Genomic DNA, 15654 nt, shown 5'->3' with positions numbered 1-15654 from the left:
CCAACAGAAAAGAACGAAAATTTGATCTCAAGTAGTTGAAAAAATGGAATGACAAATTCACACGCATAAGAAAAAGTTGAACAATGAAAATTCGAAACTATGGACATCAAGAAAATATCTGGTATAAAAGAATCAAACCAAGCCAATGTATGCAGATTTCTCAGACGTTTCTCAAATTCTCCGAGCTGAAATTCCCATTGGAATCGAGGACGTTGGACGCTGTTTCAAACCAGGCATTACTAGTCCTCCCTCGCTACTCTTCTGCAAGCTCTTTCTGCTCTTCAATGGAGACACCAACCTAGTTGCCAATCTCGAAGGAGAAAATGACCTGCGAAGTTTCGAGGCAGTTGACATCTTCGGTGGAGACAGAGAAGAAACCAATGGAGGGCTCCTGATCTTGAGCTGAAACTTGGAAGGTGAAGGAAATTTCGAAGCAGAAGGCGGGGACTTGATCAAGAACTTGTGCGGAGTATGAATCCGTCGCCTATTATTACTGCCATCATTTCTACCAATGATTGGTGATCTTGTTCTGCAGAACTTCTGCTGCTGAGAAGAATCCGAAGCCGAAAACAAAGGGTTGGGAAACAACACGCTTTTTTTTGCCCATGGCCTATTTTTCGGAGACACTCTGTTTGCCAAGTATCTGTTGTTTTCTTTCTCCATTTCTCTCTTGTGTGGAGGTGAGACCTTGAAATTGATCCTGGAACGAGCCCGTTGGAGTATCGGGGAACGGGACTCTGATCGAGTGGATTGAGACTTGTTGTGCTTCTCCTTCTTTCTTCTGGCTCTGAGCTCTGTGTTTTCGGGGTTTTGCCTCTGTTTCCTCTGTTGTGTCATTGGGGTTTTGGGGTCTTCTGAAGTGGTTTTCTGGGGTTTTTTACCAACTGCTGCTACTATTTCTCTTGCAAACTTGCTTGCTTGTAGAATTTCTCCGACTGTTTCGCCGACCAGCATTGCAGGCAGCGACATTCTCTGCCACTCCCCTGAAATATAATAGCAATGATGTTATTGCCCAATTCAACAAAATCTCGCTCTATTTAGTTCCAGATCAGGTCAGAATGGAAATTTTTCTTTTTTCGATGCAAGTTAGGTTAGTTGGTCGTGCCGCCGGACCCTTTGCACTGAGTTAGAGTCCCCTCCTCGCAATTAAAGTAGTTTAGAATATCGTCTAGTTAGCCATTTGCCCCAAATCTAGAGAGAGAGAGAGATAGAGAGAGAGAGACCTCCTGCATTTGCAGGAAACTTGCCAACAGGAGATTTTCTAGGGGCTGAACCTTTAATCCTGCATAAGTTAAAAAACCCAATTGAGTTTCAATCTCAAAATTGACCAAAACTAATGAAAAAACCAAATAAAAATGAAAAGCCGTTTTTTTCTTGGTTTCTACAGATCAAATTCAAGTCAAATTCTTACCTCGCAGTTTCTTGTTTACATCGGAGGCTAGTCCTGAGATAACATCGAGTGCTCCTTGGGCTGAGACTCACTCCAGAAATCACCTTCGTACCGCCCGAAACTGTGTACTGCAGCTCCTGCAACCGAGCCATGCATCTATCCACCTTCACAAACCCACAAAACAACACAACCCCATTAGTTCAAAACACAAGAAAATCCACGGGAGATGTTCAAATTCCACCAAAGGTCGATGCCGGAAATACAAAGAACTGAACTTTGAATTCTGGGTTTTTTTGTTTTGAAGGAAAAAGTTGAAGTAGCCCTCACCTTCTTCACCGTTTCTCTGAGGAGAAGAGGATCGAGAAGGGCTACCATTTTCCTCTGCTTTGGTGGGGTTCTCGCAACCATTTTATTACTCAAGGCACACACACACAGCAACTCTCAGTGGGAAGTGGGTCTCCAAGATCTCGCAACCATTTTATTACTCAAGACACACACAGCAACTCTCAGTGGGAAGTGGGTCTCCAAGATCTCTCTCTCTCTCTCTCTCTCTTTGGTTTCCCTTTTGGCCTTCGCGGCTTGTCTTCCTAAGTGATGAAGTCAAACGGAGTTCGAACGGATTTTTGTTTATGTTTCTCTTTTCGAGTCCAACGGTCGAATTTCTCCAATCAATCACACGCAAACGGCTACTTTTCGTTTTCAATTTAGACGTGAACTTTTCCCCTCTTAAATGGAGAACCAGTGATTGCGCATAGATCTGACGGTCAGTGTTTGACGAAAAATAAGATCTAACGGTTGGTACTCTTTCTTACTTTTAGTTATTGTACAGCTGCACTCCATGAACCTCGATGGATACTATGTACGAATTTGCATCACATATTTTGTAATTTCATTTTCTACTTTCACTAAGAAAATATCGTCTTTACCCTTTTGAACTGCTCATGAATAACTTATCTTTAATGTTGTGAAAATTGACTTTTGCAGTTGCGTAAAGTTGATGTGGAAATTTTTACCCAACTAATTAAGAAAGTAGATTTAAAATATCAGTAAAGATAGATGTGTAGGGATGAGCGAACGGATACCCGTCACCCATTCCTATGTGCCATCCCACCAGGCGACCCGGCGAAGATGGTTCATGGCCAATGGATCTTCATGTTTTCTCATTGCAAATTGAATTATAATTCTAATTTGTGAAGGTTATCATTCGATTCTTGAAATCGAAACTTTCTTGGTTCAACAAGGAAACGCTACAAAGTGCTTCAACAACGAAATGAATGATTAGTAGGCAAGAAGCATACATTTTCAGTACTATCACAAAAGCTCTAAGGTAGAAAAAGAAAACAAGAACATTTACTGTTTCAAGGTGTTTCAAAATAGACAATGACGAATTGATTCATTGCATGTCATTTGAAACCCGGGGGAGGTAGTAACAGTGATGGCCTTCTGTTTTTCATGGCTCTCAGCTTGAGAGGACTCCAAACTACTGGTTTCCGTAGTAGTGCAACAGCTGCTGGATGCCTCGCTGCTCTGACTGAACCAGCTAATGTCGGGGGACTACCCATGAACTTGCTGCTTCTCCTCATTGTGGTTGGTGTTGTCTCTGCTTCCGACTTCAATTCAGGCATTGGGGAGAACAACCTTGAGTACCGTGCCCTTCGTGGATCCCTTGCGAACGATGGTCTGTCACTGTTGGATAGAGAGGCAGAGGTGTGGAGGGGTGTTGTCATGTGAGAGCTTGGCTCAGGGCGATAGGTAGCAATGGAGACGCGTCTCTTAGGCTGAAGAACCTGTTGTGTTGTTGCAGTTGGAGGTCTGACAGCAATGGAGATTCTTCTCGGTAAAACTAGGCTTTTCTGGTTTCTTCCTGCTAGTGCTGTTGTGGAGATATTTTCTTTGCCACCCACTGAAAATGGGACGGAAGTTGTAGAGCTGGTTTTTTTGGGAGGTAAAGCAGATGAAGGTGGGGGCATGAAGTTGGAAATTCTTCGCAGAGGTAGCCTCGATCTTGGAGGAGCCAAAGGCGGCTTCTTCTCTGCAACAGTCTTCTGGGCTCCTTGTTTCCGGAATGATGATGCTGAAGACTGATGAGAAGCAGCTGCAAAAGCTCTAGTCTCCTGTTTCAGTCTGGTCTTCCTTTCCTCAGCCAACTGGTTCTCAAGGTCTCGATTCTACCAAAAAAACTTCAGTTATGTAACAATGAACAACGAGAAGTTCAATAAATCCCATGAGTTGTCATCTTGAAGATAGATTACCTTTTCTTGTAGACTCCTGCAAATGTGTTCCCTCGCAGCAAGCCTCAACTGCAGAGACTGTATGCAGTCCTGTAGTTTCTTGGTTTCTTTCTCGTCATGTTTAGCCTTCTCAGCCTGTTAAATTGGATATTAAAATTTTTGTAATTTGAAACCAAGATAAACTAGAACAAAAGTATACTTTAACTTATAACACGTACCATTTGTTTGTACTTGAACAGCTCACTGAGGTCTGCCTGTTTGCGAGCAGGGCCACTCTCTATTCCCCGCACCCGACTGGCAAAGTTCAGTGAACACAGTGTCTCTCCAAGATCTGAGGCACTTGGGCTGATTTGGACAAACATCAAGGTTTTGCAATCTCCTCCTGCAAATCAAATTTTAATTAAAATCATGCATGTATAACCAATTTATAGGAGCCACTCACATTGAAGTGAAATATTACTATAAAGGTTCACCTAGAGAACTCTGCAGCATATGAGTAAGCTTTGAATTCCTGTTGCAAAAGAAGAGAAGTTTAGATATGGAAACCAAATCTTTGTGTGTGTGTGTGTGAGAGAGAGAGAGAGAGAGAGAGAGAGAGAGAGAGAGAGTTGCCTGTAAGGAATGTGGGCTGTTTTAGATGCAAGGGATGAGATAACATCGCCAAGGGCCGAGAGAGATTTATTTATAAACTGAGATTCCTTCAGTCTTTCACCTTCAACATCAATCCTCCCCACACGCTCACTGCCAGCCAAGTCTACGAGCCACAGTTGACTCCTTGTCTTTTGCCCATTTATCAAGTTCTCCCGCTTCACTGTCACCCGCAACAAGCTGCAGAAAACAAATTTTCACTGAATGTTGAATGAAACCATAGAAAGAAAAATTGGTTGCCTCTTGTTTCTTTATTTTCTCCCTGATTTGAAACATTCAGTGTATGCGTGCCTCAGCATTTAATTTAGACTCTGACAATGAAGACATTAAGGAGATTACGAGCATGAAAGTTACCAGTGAGAGCGGCTGCTCTGCTCGTTAGCACTGGTAGATCCAACAGATCTAGCTTGGCTTCCAGACTTTAGCAGTTCCCACATCTCTTCAAAGCCATAAACACGCTCTTGAACAAGTCCTGGAACATCTAAGGTTCCCTCTGCACATTGCTTTATTTCCAACCTTTGAACAGATAAACACAAAATAAGTACACCTATCATGAATCAACATTACATATCCTCCAACTAAGATTCTTAAGATTGCCAATAGCTCATAGCTCATAGCTCATATCTCATTGCAAAGTCTACTCAGTTAACATCAAAGCAGAAGAAAACTCACTTCTTTGTCGGTTGATTTGTGTTATCAACCAAGAGGTCCCTTATCTTCTCATTATAGACTTCTAGCATACTAACACATAGCTCATATCTCATGAAGCCACCTCTATCTTTTGAAATCCGAAACAACTCCTCCAGAGTCCTGTAGTTAACACCTCTGTTTTCAGGAGTACCCTCCATTGTAAAGGTCTTGCCAGTTCCAGTTTGTCCGTAGGCAAAAATGCAGACATTGTAGCCATCCAACACCGAAGTCACAATAGGTTTCGTTTGAGCAAAAACAGCCTCTGCACATTTGAAAAGCTCAATATGAACGATTCAAAGTCTATCTACAAGTTATTCATCCTAACAAAATCAACTGCTAAGTATTAGGCAGTGCAATTACAAAATCAGTATGAGTTCTCAGGTACCTTGATTGTCCTCAGGTCTGAAAACATGGTCAAACTTGAACTGCTTTTTGGAGGAATCAGAACAAATGACCTGTAACTCATTGTCTAGGGAGGATTCGAATTCAACAACGGAACCTGATCCGCTTGAAATTTCAGTTTGATTCAAGGGTCTACATCTGCAGAAAACTCGGATGTTGCCTTTAAGCTCAATCATTTCATTGTATAGTCTCTTTCGCTCAGACGACTCATCTAGGTACTTCTTCTTTAAAAGTTCATGTTCAATACCTAGATATCCAGAAACAACAAATTACAATCAACAAGAGAAAGAAAGTTAGAAAATAATTGTGAGTGATCAAAATAAAAAGCTCACTTAGAAGCTGAATGGTGTTTAGAACTGCAGGGTCTGGAAAGGAATTCGTTGTGAGCTTGACTTCGACAGACAAGGCAGTGTGCTCTCTCTTCAAATCCTAAAGAATAAGAACAAAACCGAAAACGATTATTGCATTTGTCGAAAGATTCAAAACAGAAAGAATATACAAATGCTTCCATTCACTTTCTAAGCTTTCCTCAAAGTGACGTAAACAAAATACAATGCTATATTCAAGAATCACCTGAATTTTGGTAGTCAAATCAGTGATCTTCTGCAAAACTGGAAGAACCATCTGACCTGGAGAACCTTCTTCAGTTCCCTTCGACGTGCTACTCTCACCAATCAAATCAGAATCACCATCGGCGGGTTCGGTAGCAATATCTGGAGTACATTCTGAAAACAATGTTATACTTAGAGCCTGAATTAAACGACCACTAAAAAAATTAACCATTTCCATTTTCTTTACAACTCAATTACTCAATTGAAATTCAGAATGTAACAGTTCAGTTGAAAGCATTCCCAATTTCTATTAAAAAATAAATTAAAGATTGAAAAACCAAGAATTCCAGAAATTACCCACCTCTGTTGCTCACGTCACAGTCCAACTGGGTTGTAATTGTCTCTAGGGTTTTAACTGAAGAAAAGGACGAAATCGGATTAGAAAATTTCCCAATTCTACATTTTCTAGGGCTGGAAAATAAAATTAAAACTTTAAGAAGCATTACTAATCGAATCCAAACCTCAAATTCAACGTTTTCTTGTAATTCAAAAAATTAAAAAGGGGGCAAATTGAATTAAATAAAACAAAAACACAACCTGCGCCAGAGGTCGAAGAGGACTTGGAGTCGTGATCTGGAACGACGTCTTTGCAGATTTGGGGGAACATTTCCACCGTTTGATCTGAATTAAAGCAGAAAAATTTGCGATTATTACACCGCTCGCTCGACGATTTAAGAAGAAATTAAATCAAAAAACATGAAATAACTGAAGAGAGAGAGAGAGAGGACACTCAGGAGAGTACCTTCCATGGATTCGAATCACAGCAAGAACGCGAGTTCTAGAAGAGAGAGAGGGGGTAGTGAATTTAGACGAAGATCTCAGAGAGCTAGAGAGAGAGAGCGTTTGCTTTCAGGACCGGAGGGATTTGTGAGGGTGGGGTTTTGATTGCATTGAAGTTTGAATTGAGTGAATCTGAGCCGTCGGTTTAAATGGAAGGGAGCTCTTTCTTTCCAACGGCTATCAAAATTTTCTCGGTGGACCATATCGAAAATGGCCCAATAGGCCTAGTCAGTGAGAAGGAAAAACACGCGTAGTTTCACGTTGTCGCTTAATAAGATGCAACACTAATTGCAAAAGGTAAATGCTAGTGGACAAAAGGGGTGTGTTTTCTTCTTACACGTCGTCCGCTTATTAATCTCAGTCATTTGATTTTCTTTAATTCAATTTGATAGCTGAAAATTAAGAAGGTGAGTGAAAAATGAAAATGAGTATCAGTGGGTAACTCAACCTCTACCACACATTTCCCCAACTCAATCTCCACCACACATTTACCCTTATATTCTTCTCACTCTATGTTCAATGGCTGTACTGCAATTTCACTCACCAAGTCTTCTTCAAGAATTCCTGCCAAGTTTGATAAGTTCCAAGGTCAGACTCCCTAGGAAATTCTTGAAGATGCCACACCACCATCATCTGGTCCATTGCTTGAAGCCCTTGTAATGCACTTTTGTGCCAAAACATCGTAACGAAAAATCTAAGGAAAACTAATGAAAATGGATTGAAAACTTTGAGTTTTAATGATAAAGACAAAATAAAGGGTAAAGTGAATAGTACCAGGATTGACTTTTTAGTGTAAAAATGTTGTTTTTCGTTAAAGTGAACAGTACCGGGTGCTTTTCGTTAAAGTTCCAAAAAATCTAAGCTAAATTTAGGTGTAAAACTTTTATTATGTTGTCGAAGTGTACTTCAGAAGTTGGCCGCTGCCAAATTTGTTCTCCAAGTGATCTCTGTGATGCTTTATCCGTTCAAAACTTGGCAACCAATCCTTGATACACCCAGGGACGAAACTAGAAATTTAACTAAGAGGGGGCATCTTAAACATTTTGAACTCCTTTTTTGGACAAATAAAGTTAGTTCTTTTATGACACACCCTAACTGGAGTCGAGGCATGCTGGCCATCACATGAGGGTGACGTAGTCAAGGGCGCAACAAAAGTGATACTAATAAAAGAAATGTGAATAATTAAAAACCAAACCTAAACTTATTTAACTAGAGATACTATGTAAGTGTGTGAAAGTGATCAAATATAAGATACATGCATATCAGAGCATAGGTAAAACGAAAGTGTAGTCGAACTAACTAAGTACTAATTATACAAACATGGAGAAGATCCCTACTTTTATTTAGTAGAACGTCAGAACCGCAGAGTAGTCCTCGTGAGCCACCAAAGATGAACAACTACCTAGAACTGGAGGGGCGCAAAACAGAATGGTGAGTGGGGAAAAACAGAGCGTTTGAAAACATATTTAGCTTTATGAACATAATAACCCCTCTCCGTAAAACCCGTATAGTTTCCAGAAAATACTACTACATACGAAAAACCAATGCACAAGGCCAGTGAAAACTGACGTATGCCATGTCATAATATTTCAGCACTAAACGATGTAAGCCATGTGTGAAACCAATATAAAGTAGTATGCCAGTCGAAGTCACCTAACGTGACCTGTACGACTGGATCTATAACTTATCAACATATGTCTGCACATGAGTTGGAGTCACCTAATGGGACTTGTATGACATGCTGGGTGTAAATAAGTACGCTCAAGTGTTACGATCACGTAAAAGCTGTGTGATAGATCGTGGGTCACCTACAAGTCGGAACCACCTATTGTGGTTTGTAAGACAAGCTAGCACCAAAACTTGGATCCAAGGTGAGCGTGTGATGCAGGAGGTGAACAATCACGTGAAAGCTGTGCCCTGGCCTCGGGCGGGAGCACTAACACTGGGGTGCAACATAATAAGCTCTAAATGCATAAATGCATAACAATATGCAATGCAACATGACCAATCACATGCTGACTCACCTGAAGCTTACTTGAGCATCCGCAACATCAAATAGTATAATTCAAAATTCATACTAATGCAACAATATAGTAATAAGCGGTATAGACATGGCATACAAGGCATAAATTCATTTTTTAAAAAATGCTTTTTGGAAATCGTAGAGCATATATATATCTATAAAACAAATGCCCACTCTCTGATAAATAGTAGGATCGTAGCCCCCTTGTTTCGCTTGTCCACGCTCGTCCTCGGGGTACGTCTCACCTATATGCAATACAACTATTTTAATGTTAATTCGATAGCACATAAACAAAGCCTAGGATTAATTCCTCATACGTTGCTCAAATGAGGTGTTTGAATATACCAACATGATCTACTCGACAAAACACCCCCATATTTTTAGAAAAATATTTGGATGTTAGATGCGCCCTCACGCATCGGCCACGCGCGGGCGCGTGCCTGGCACATGGGACAGAAACCCTAATGCCGTTAGGGATATTCCATTAAAATAGCAGAATATTCCGTTAAATTCTAACGGTGTTACCTGACTCCGTTAGGATATTCTGTTAACTTTGATGGAATATTCTTCTTCTTCTTCGGTGGACCTCGCCGGACTCTGCCATCCATCTCCGCCGGCCACCGTCTGGTTAGTCGGTTTCTGGAAAATTTTCAAAACTTAATATCTACTTTATTTCTCAACCAAAATCCATGAAATTTATATGGATTTGAAGGTCTTGAAGAGTAGAACACATTAGTACCTATTAGAAGTCCAAAATCCAACGAAAAATGGTCAAAAAATCCCTCGACAGCTTCGGCCAAAACTGGAGTTCCTCGAAACTGTGTGATCCAACGTCAACGCAACCTCAAACCTACTTTAGAGTGCTAGGGAAGTTGCGCGGGAACCTTTCCAAGTCCTAAAACCTTTTAATCTTACTGGGATCGCATTGGAGAAACTTTGCTACTCGTCGGATCTTGCGAGTTAACGAGTTACAACTTACCAACTTGAAAATTGACGGTATCACTAGGTTCGTGAAGTCGAAAGGATAGTGATGGTGGTGATTTCCAGTTCGATCCGTGTTGATTCAAGGTGTAAGTGAGCTGGGGGTGCCTAGGGTGCAAGAAGAAGAAGGAAGAGGAAGTCTCGAGAAGGAGAGAGAGAAGGAAGAGTGAGTGTGTGTGTGTGTGTGTGTGTGTGTGTGTTCTGATTGGCTAAGAGAGAGAGCTAATTTTAATTGGCCCAAAAGAAGAAAAACAAATTATCTGATTGGGCTAAAAGAAATAGGAGCCCATATAATTGGTCCACGATTTGCCCATTTACGCACCTAAATAATCGTAACTTTTTCGTTACGGCTCTAATTCGGTTCTAACTCGCTTCAACGCACTCACGATGTCGAGTACGATTTAATTACAACAACGAAAATAATAATTTAAAACTGCATAGACACATCCACGTCACTTAGCCAACGAGGGCATATTCATCACTTTACACGCTCGAGGAGAAAATTATATAATAAATTGGGATGGGTCATCACATTGTACAAATGTTGAAAAAGTTAATTACAAAATACCTAATTTTATTACTCTATTGTCTAATTTTGTCTTTAATTGTTGACAATCTAATGCTTAGTTGTACTAATTAACCAAATACATGCAACTCAACAAGATTTAGACATTAGTGCGTGAGAAAAATATACAAGACAGAGGGGCATTTAAAAACTAAAAGATGATTTTCACTATTTTAATATGATTAATTGAATAATCTGCAAAGCAAAAAAAATGGGAATGATTAATTGAATAATTTGTAATGAAAAAAAAAAGGATGAGAGGGGGCATGTGCCCATACTAGGCCTTACCTCCCTATGTCCATGGATAGACCACCAATACAAATATAAAGAAAACTCCGGTCCGTGGAAAAGGAAGTTGTTTTTCGTAAATTTCCTAAATCAGAAATTTTTTGTGACGACAGTAGAATGATAGTGAATGAGAATAAGTTCCATATAAAAAGAAGGGAGACTTCTCACTCTCATTCATTCCACCATCGTCACAAATAATAATAATAATAATAATAATAATGTTTCTTTCAAAAAATTTGTGAGAGGACAACTTCCTTTCGTATGGACCGGAGTCTCTTAATATTTTTACTGGTGGTATATCCATGCTCGGTTGCCGAGTTATTGAGCTGGTACTGATAGAGTGTCACAGAGATCACTTGGAGAACAAATTTATCAGCGACCAATTTGTATTCAGGAGATTTTGGAGCTGTTTACAAATAGTAGGCAAGAGCTGAGCACGTGGCATAATCTATCCTGGTTAGGACTGTTCCATAGTTTATCGTAGTGTCGGATAAGGGCAAGGCGAGTGTCGACTTTGAAAAATCGACGTGGGTTATGACACGATGGTGGAAGGAACCGAACGTCAGATTTGAAAGGCACATCAAAAAAGGGTAGCCAACCATGTGGCTATCGGCTAGGTGTCTTCCCTGAGAACGGGGCTCGGAGGATGACATTAAAAACGATGCTATGCAATCTCTAAACTCTTTTAAGTACCAGGCACCTGCGACCGAACCTGGGGACTTCTAATGCGAACCCCTCGAATGCGTTAGGCAAGCCTACATCTCCTATTTTGTTGAGGGTTACCGGGTTGGCATGGTGCTCAAAGTCTTCTTCGCGATAGTTAGAGGTAGACCCTTCCTCAAGAACAAACCCAATCACTAAAAACAGAATAAGGCATTACATTAATATTAGCACCTAGATCACTTAAAACATGTTTAAAATTAGAAATACCCAATTTGCAAAAGATAGTGAAACTCTCTAGATTTTTCTTTTTCGATAGCATTAGGTGGAGTAAAAAACTACACTGCATTGTTGCGTTAGAATCACTTTCACGAAGTTCACAAGTTTCTTCTTGTTTGTAACATGTCCTTAAAAAAAAAACTTTCATATGAAGTAATCATGTTTATAGCATCCAACAATGGTAGATTGGTTTGAACATTTGTTAATGTTTGCATGAAGTCCTTCAATTGCTGATCTTTGACCTTCGATTTTAACTTCTCGGGGTATGGAAGCGGGGGATCATAAACACGCTCAGGCACTGGTTTTGGTGGTAATGGGCTCGACAATTGGCTGTTGTGCAGCTGGTTGTGCTGTCTCTTTGTCTTCTCATCGGTTTGGTCATCTTCACGGTTGTCATAACTTTTTCAACAACGTAAAGACCTCATTGCGCTGTATTCTGCTGATTCCCTGGATTAGGCACGGTTTGGCTGGGAAGTTTGCCTTTTTACCTTTCAGAAATCCGACTCGCTAATTGCCTAAATTGCTTCTCTAGATTAGGCACGTTAACATGCTAATAGCGAGTTGGTCTTCTAAGGTCTGTTTGGGTGGCGCAGCAGGTTTTTAGGACTGCTGAAATGGTTTAACTTGTTGGTTTCCAACCCACTTGAAATTAGGATGATCCCTCCATCCCAGATTGTAATGGTTTGTATCAAGGTCATTCTAGGGCATCCCATAATTATTCAGCATGTTAACATGTTCCTCCACAAGCTCGAGATAAGCATCCTTATGTGCGCAACCCAGTATATCATGAGTGCGAGTACGCATGCTGCAGATTATAGAGAAATTTTTCAAGGAAAAATTAGTATCCGGTCCCTAGTTTTTACTGTTCATTGACTAAGATCTTATTAGTTCTCAAATTTTGATTCAAGTCCCTAGCATTAATGTGATAATGAATTTACATGTTTATTATATAATTTTTTAATATAAAAATTAGTAATTAATTTAGGGTTTAATACTCACACCTCTATTAAACTTCTAATTAATTTTCAAATCAAACATTTCCAAAATAATAAAAAATTAAATTAAATTAAGTTTGTACTGTAGACATCGAAATTTCGGTAAATAAATGTTGACCGATAAATCAAAGTTTCAGCGTTCATGTATTACATAAATTTTACACGTAGCGTGTGTCTAAACAAAAAAATCGAGAATCATCGGAAAAGTCATCAAACAGGACACGTGTCAACACCTGGCAGAAACGACTTATTTCATCTGGAATATTATATTCAAAATTAGGCCTTGGAAAATTCTATAAATAGAAGCCAATTTCATTCATTTGAGGGAGGAATTCATATTAGGCAAAAAAAACCTTGAAGCTCTGAAACTCTAAAACTCTGAAGCTCTCAAGCATCCAGGTTCCCGAAGAATCAAGAAAGCGTTCTTCGTTCTTCGTCCATCGTTCTTCCAAGATCAAGCCCTGACGGCCCTTGGATTAACAATCACTAATTCAAGATCAAGCCCCGACGGCCCTTGAAGAAAGTATTTTTCGTTCTTCGTTCATCGTTCTTCCAAGATCAAGCCCCGACGACCCTTGGATTAACAATCACCAATTCAAGATCAAGCCCCGACGGCCCTTGAAGAAAGTGTTCTTTGTTCATCGTTCTTCCAAGATCAAGCCCCGACGACCCTTGGATTAACAATCACTAATTCAAGATCAAGCCCCGACGGCCCTTGAAGAAAGTGTTCTTCGTTCTTCGTTCATCGTTCTTCCAAGATCAAGTCCCGACGGCCCTTGGATCAACAATCACCAACTCAAGATCAAGCCCTGACGGCTCTTGAAGAAAGCGTTCTTCGTTCTTCGTTCATCGTTCTTCCAAGATCAAGCCCCGACGGCCCTTGGATCAACAACATCAACAAATCCACACATCCAACCGTTCTTCAAGATTAAGCCCAAAAGCCCTTGAAGATCCGTTCATCACCGTTATTCAAGATCAAGCCTTAACGGCCCTTGAAGAAACACTCATCCTCAAGATCAAGCCCCAACGGCTCCTTGAAGATCCGCTCAAATCCACCTTCAAAGATCAAGCCCACGGCCCCTTGAAGAAACTTCCAACAGTTCATCCAAGATCAAGCCTCGACGACCCTTGGATCAACGAAACATCCACAAATCAATACCTTACGGAGATCGAATCAGATGATCAAAATAGAGAGAGATTGTAACCCAAAATCATCAAATACAAATATTATTTTGTACACGTTGTTCTTATCTCTTTCGTTTCAGGAAATTTTCGTGTTCACATGTACCTATTAGTTTTTTTTTTTATATATAAAAAGATTCTCAATTTTTTAATCTTAAATGTACCCATTCATATAATTTTTCAATTTTTTTAATCTTAAATGTGCCCATTCTCAAATATATCAATTTGTTATATGTAAAATGTACCTTTTTTTTAATATAAAATCCATTCAAATTTTTTAATCCATGTTTAAACTTATATGGGTACATTCTTTTTCGTTGATTTGAGAATGTATCCATGTTTTGGTACAATAACTTTTTTTGTTAATTTTGGTTAATGTACCCATCCATATATGTATAAACACACACACACACAATATAATAGAGAGTATAATTTATATTTTATTATTTTTAATCCCATAAATTATGGGTTTTATTTAAAATCTCATTAATATAAACAATTACAAATTTCAATTTTTAATTTTTAATTAAAAAATATAGTAACTTACATTATTACATTAATGTTAGGGACCTCAATCAAAAACTAAAAACTAACAAGGTTTCAATCAAAGAATATTGATAGCTAGGGACCGCATCCAAAGTGTCCCATTTTTCAATATGACCGGTACACAGGATGGTACATCATGTGTCACTATACAAATGGTATGATATGTATGTTAAAAAGTTAATAACTTAAAAAATAAAATTGTCCACTACTCATATAAAAACACATAATATATCCTCCGTGTTCCGATCACAATGAAAAATTTCTCCAAATTATACAAGCTGCTGTCGCAGGTGGTCGCTGCTATGTAGGTGCAAAAATTTGCTACATAATCAAGTCGAAATTTGCATCAAATTTCTTTTCCATCTTCTCAATTTGTGCAGACATGTGTGGAGATCCCACTGACATCTCGAAAATACCCTTTTTCTTGTTAATTCTTTGTTGCCCATTGTTAAGATTCATTGGCCATCATGTCAAATAATTCAAACGCCTCCTTAGCTGACTTAGAAGACGAAGAACCTCCGGTCGGAAGGGTGACCTTCTCCTTTAGAGTGAACAAAAAAAGACGAAGCTTGATAGTTTCAACCGAAAACCCCTGATCAAAATATTCTTGCATCCCACATAAAGTTCTGTGATGTGCATATTTGCATCCTCGTTCTACAGCCCATGAAAAGTAATATCGAGAATATGATACTTGATCTCGAAAACATCGCCTTTCTCATGTTCCGGATACACAATACAGCTCGGGACATCTTTTGCATTGGCTTCCAATGATTCTCTGAGTGGTCGCCATTGTTTCCTCCGAAAAATCAGCATACAAATGGTTTAGGAAAGTCCTCTGGAGGGAAGGTTGCCACGCCAAATTACTGTCCTTGCATCTCTACCTAAGTGCCCGTTCAGGTTTTGCATCAAACGGTTCAAGTGCTATCTCCTGTGAATGAGTGTTAACCATCTAAATTCTGCTCACTGCGATAAGAAAATAAGAATAATGATTTAATAAAAAGCTACTTACGAAAATAATTAACCAAGAATATGATAAAACACAGATTATTTAAAAACAATCCCCGGTAATGGTGTCAATATCTTCATAGGATTTTACCACCTGCGCAAAATGAGTTAAAATCACACAAAAGATTGAATTTGTAATTTAAAATAAGAAAAACGTTTTAATGAAAACAATTAAAAAGAAATCGGCAAACACATAAAAATTTGGAACAAATTGTAGCAACACACTGGTTTGGTGAAATAAGGGTAAAAAGACACTTGGGTTCAGTCGTCACCTTATTTTCTACACGCAGGTTAGATGTAAGGCGTTATTTCCTTTGCGGACAAATTGCGATTTTATGTGTGTGAAAGGGTCACGCCCCATTCTTTTTGCAGCGATTT

General features: G+C 39.4%; 2 protein-coding genes across 6 annotated transcripts in view; both read right to left on the bottom strand.

Moving 5' to 3' along the window:
• Positions 1 to 35: 35 nt before the first annotated feature.
• On the bottom strand, positions 36 to 2064 carry LOC126619036 (probable microtubule-binding protein TANGLED). 2 transcript variants are annotated; one of them, XM_050287292.1, is made up of 4 exons: positions 1718 to 2064; positions 1412 to 1554; positions 1224 to 1282; positions 36 to 983 (listed from the first exon to the last, which is right to left on the bottom strand). In XM_050287292.1, the coding sequence occupies exons 1-4, from the start codon at positions 1796 to 1798 to the stop codon at positions 172 to 174; spliced, it is 1095 nt and encodes a 364-aa protein (XP_050143249.1). In that variant the 5' UTR covers positions 1799 to 2064; the 3' UTR covers positions 36 to 171. The 2 variants fall into 2 exon arrangements, with proteins under 2 accessions (XP_050143249.1, XP_050143250.1); XM_050287293.1 differs by having other exon boundaries at positions 36 to 986; positions 1230 to 1282.
• A 581-nt stretch (positions 2065 to 2645) lies between these two features.
• LOC126619033 (kinesin-like protein KIN-14S) overlaps positions 2646 to 15654 on the bottom strand; it is a 43275-nt gene continuing 30266 nt past the window's right edge. The window contains exons 1-13 of one of the 4 annotated variants that reach the window (XM_050287285.1): positions 6715 to 6876; positions 6510 to 6593; positions 6274 to 6327; positions 5935 to 6086; positions 5694 to 5790; positions 5345 to 5608; positions 4942 to 5221; positions 4624 to 4785; positions 4234 to 4449; positions 4095 to 4132; positions 3840 to 4003; positions 3643 to 3756; positions 2646 to 3558 (exon numbers count right to left, since the gene is read on the bottom strand). In XM_050287285.1, the coding sequence (XP_050143242.1) occupies positions 2794 to 3558; positions 3643 to 3756; positions 3840 to 4003; positions 4095 to 4132; positions 4234 to 4449; positions 4624 to 4785; positions 4942 to 5221; positions 5345 to 5608; positions 5694 to 5790; positions 5935 to 6086; positions 6274 to 6327; positions 6510 to 6593; positions 6715 to 6721 (2397 nt within the window). In that variant the 5' untranslated portion in view covers positions 6722 to 6876 and the 3' untranslated portion in view covers positions 2646 to 2793. Of the gene's footprint in view, positions 3559 to 3642; positions 3757 to 3839; positions 4004 to 4094; positions 4133 to 4233; positions 4450 to 4623; positions 4786 to 4941; positions 5222 to 5344; positions 5609 to 5693; positions 5791 to 5934; positions 6087 to 6273; positions 6328 to 6509; positions 6594 to 6714; positions 6877 to 15654 lie in introns of those variants that run through there. The other 3 variants (XM_050287286.1, XM_050287288.1, XM_050287287.1) reach the window with 3 other exon arrangements.

Source organism: Malus sylvestris, chromosome 4 (assembly GCF_916048215.2).
Source record: "Malus sylvestris chromosome 4, drMalSylv7.2, whole genome shotgun sequence".
NCBI classification, from domain to species: domain Eukaryota; kingdom Viridiplantae; phylum Streptophyta; class Magnoliopsida; order Rosales; family Rosaceae; genus Malus; species Malus sylvestris.
The sequence above is the reverse complement of the archived record's forward strand: the minus strand, read 5'-3'. Positions and strand labels throughout refer to the sequence as shown.

Excerpts from the sequence above, each read along its gene's own strand:
- LOC126619036 (XM_050287292.1), bottom strand. The coding sequence starts at position 1,798 with ATGGTTGCGAGAACCCCACCAAAGCAGAGGAAAATGGTAGCCCTTCTC. Across the intron at positions 1,555-1,717 it reads TCAGAGAAACGGTGAAGAAG|GTGGATAGATGCATGGCTCG; the intron begins GTGAGGGCTACT and ends GGGTTTGTGAAG. Across the intron at positions 1,283-1,411 it reads TGTAAACAAGAAACTGCGAG|GATTAAAGGTTCAGCCCCTA; the intron begins GTAAGAATTTGA and ends TAACTTATGCAG.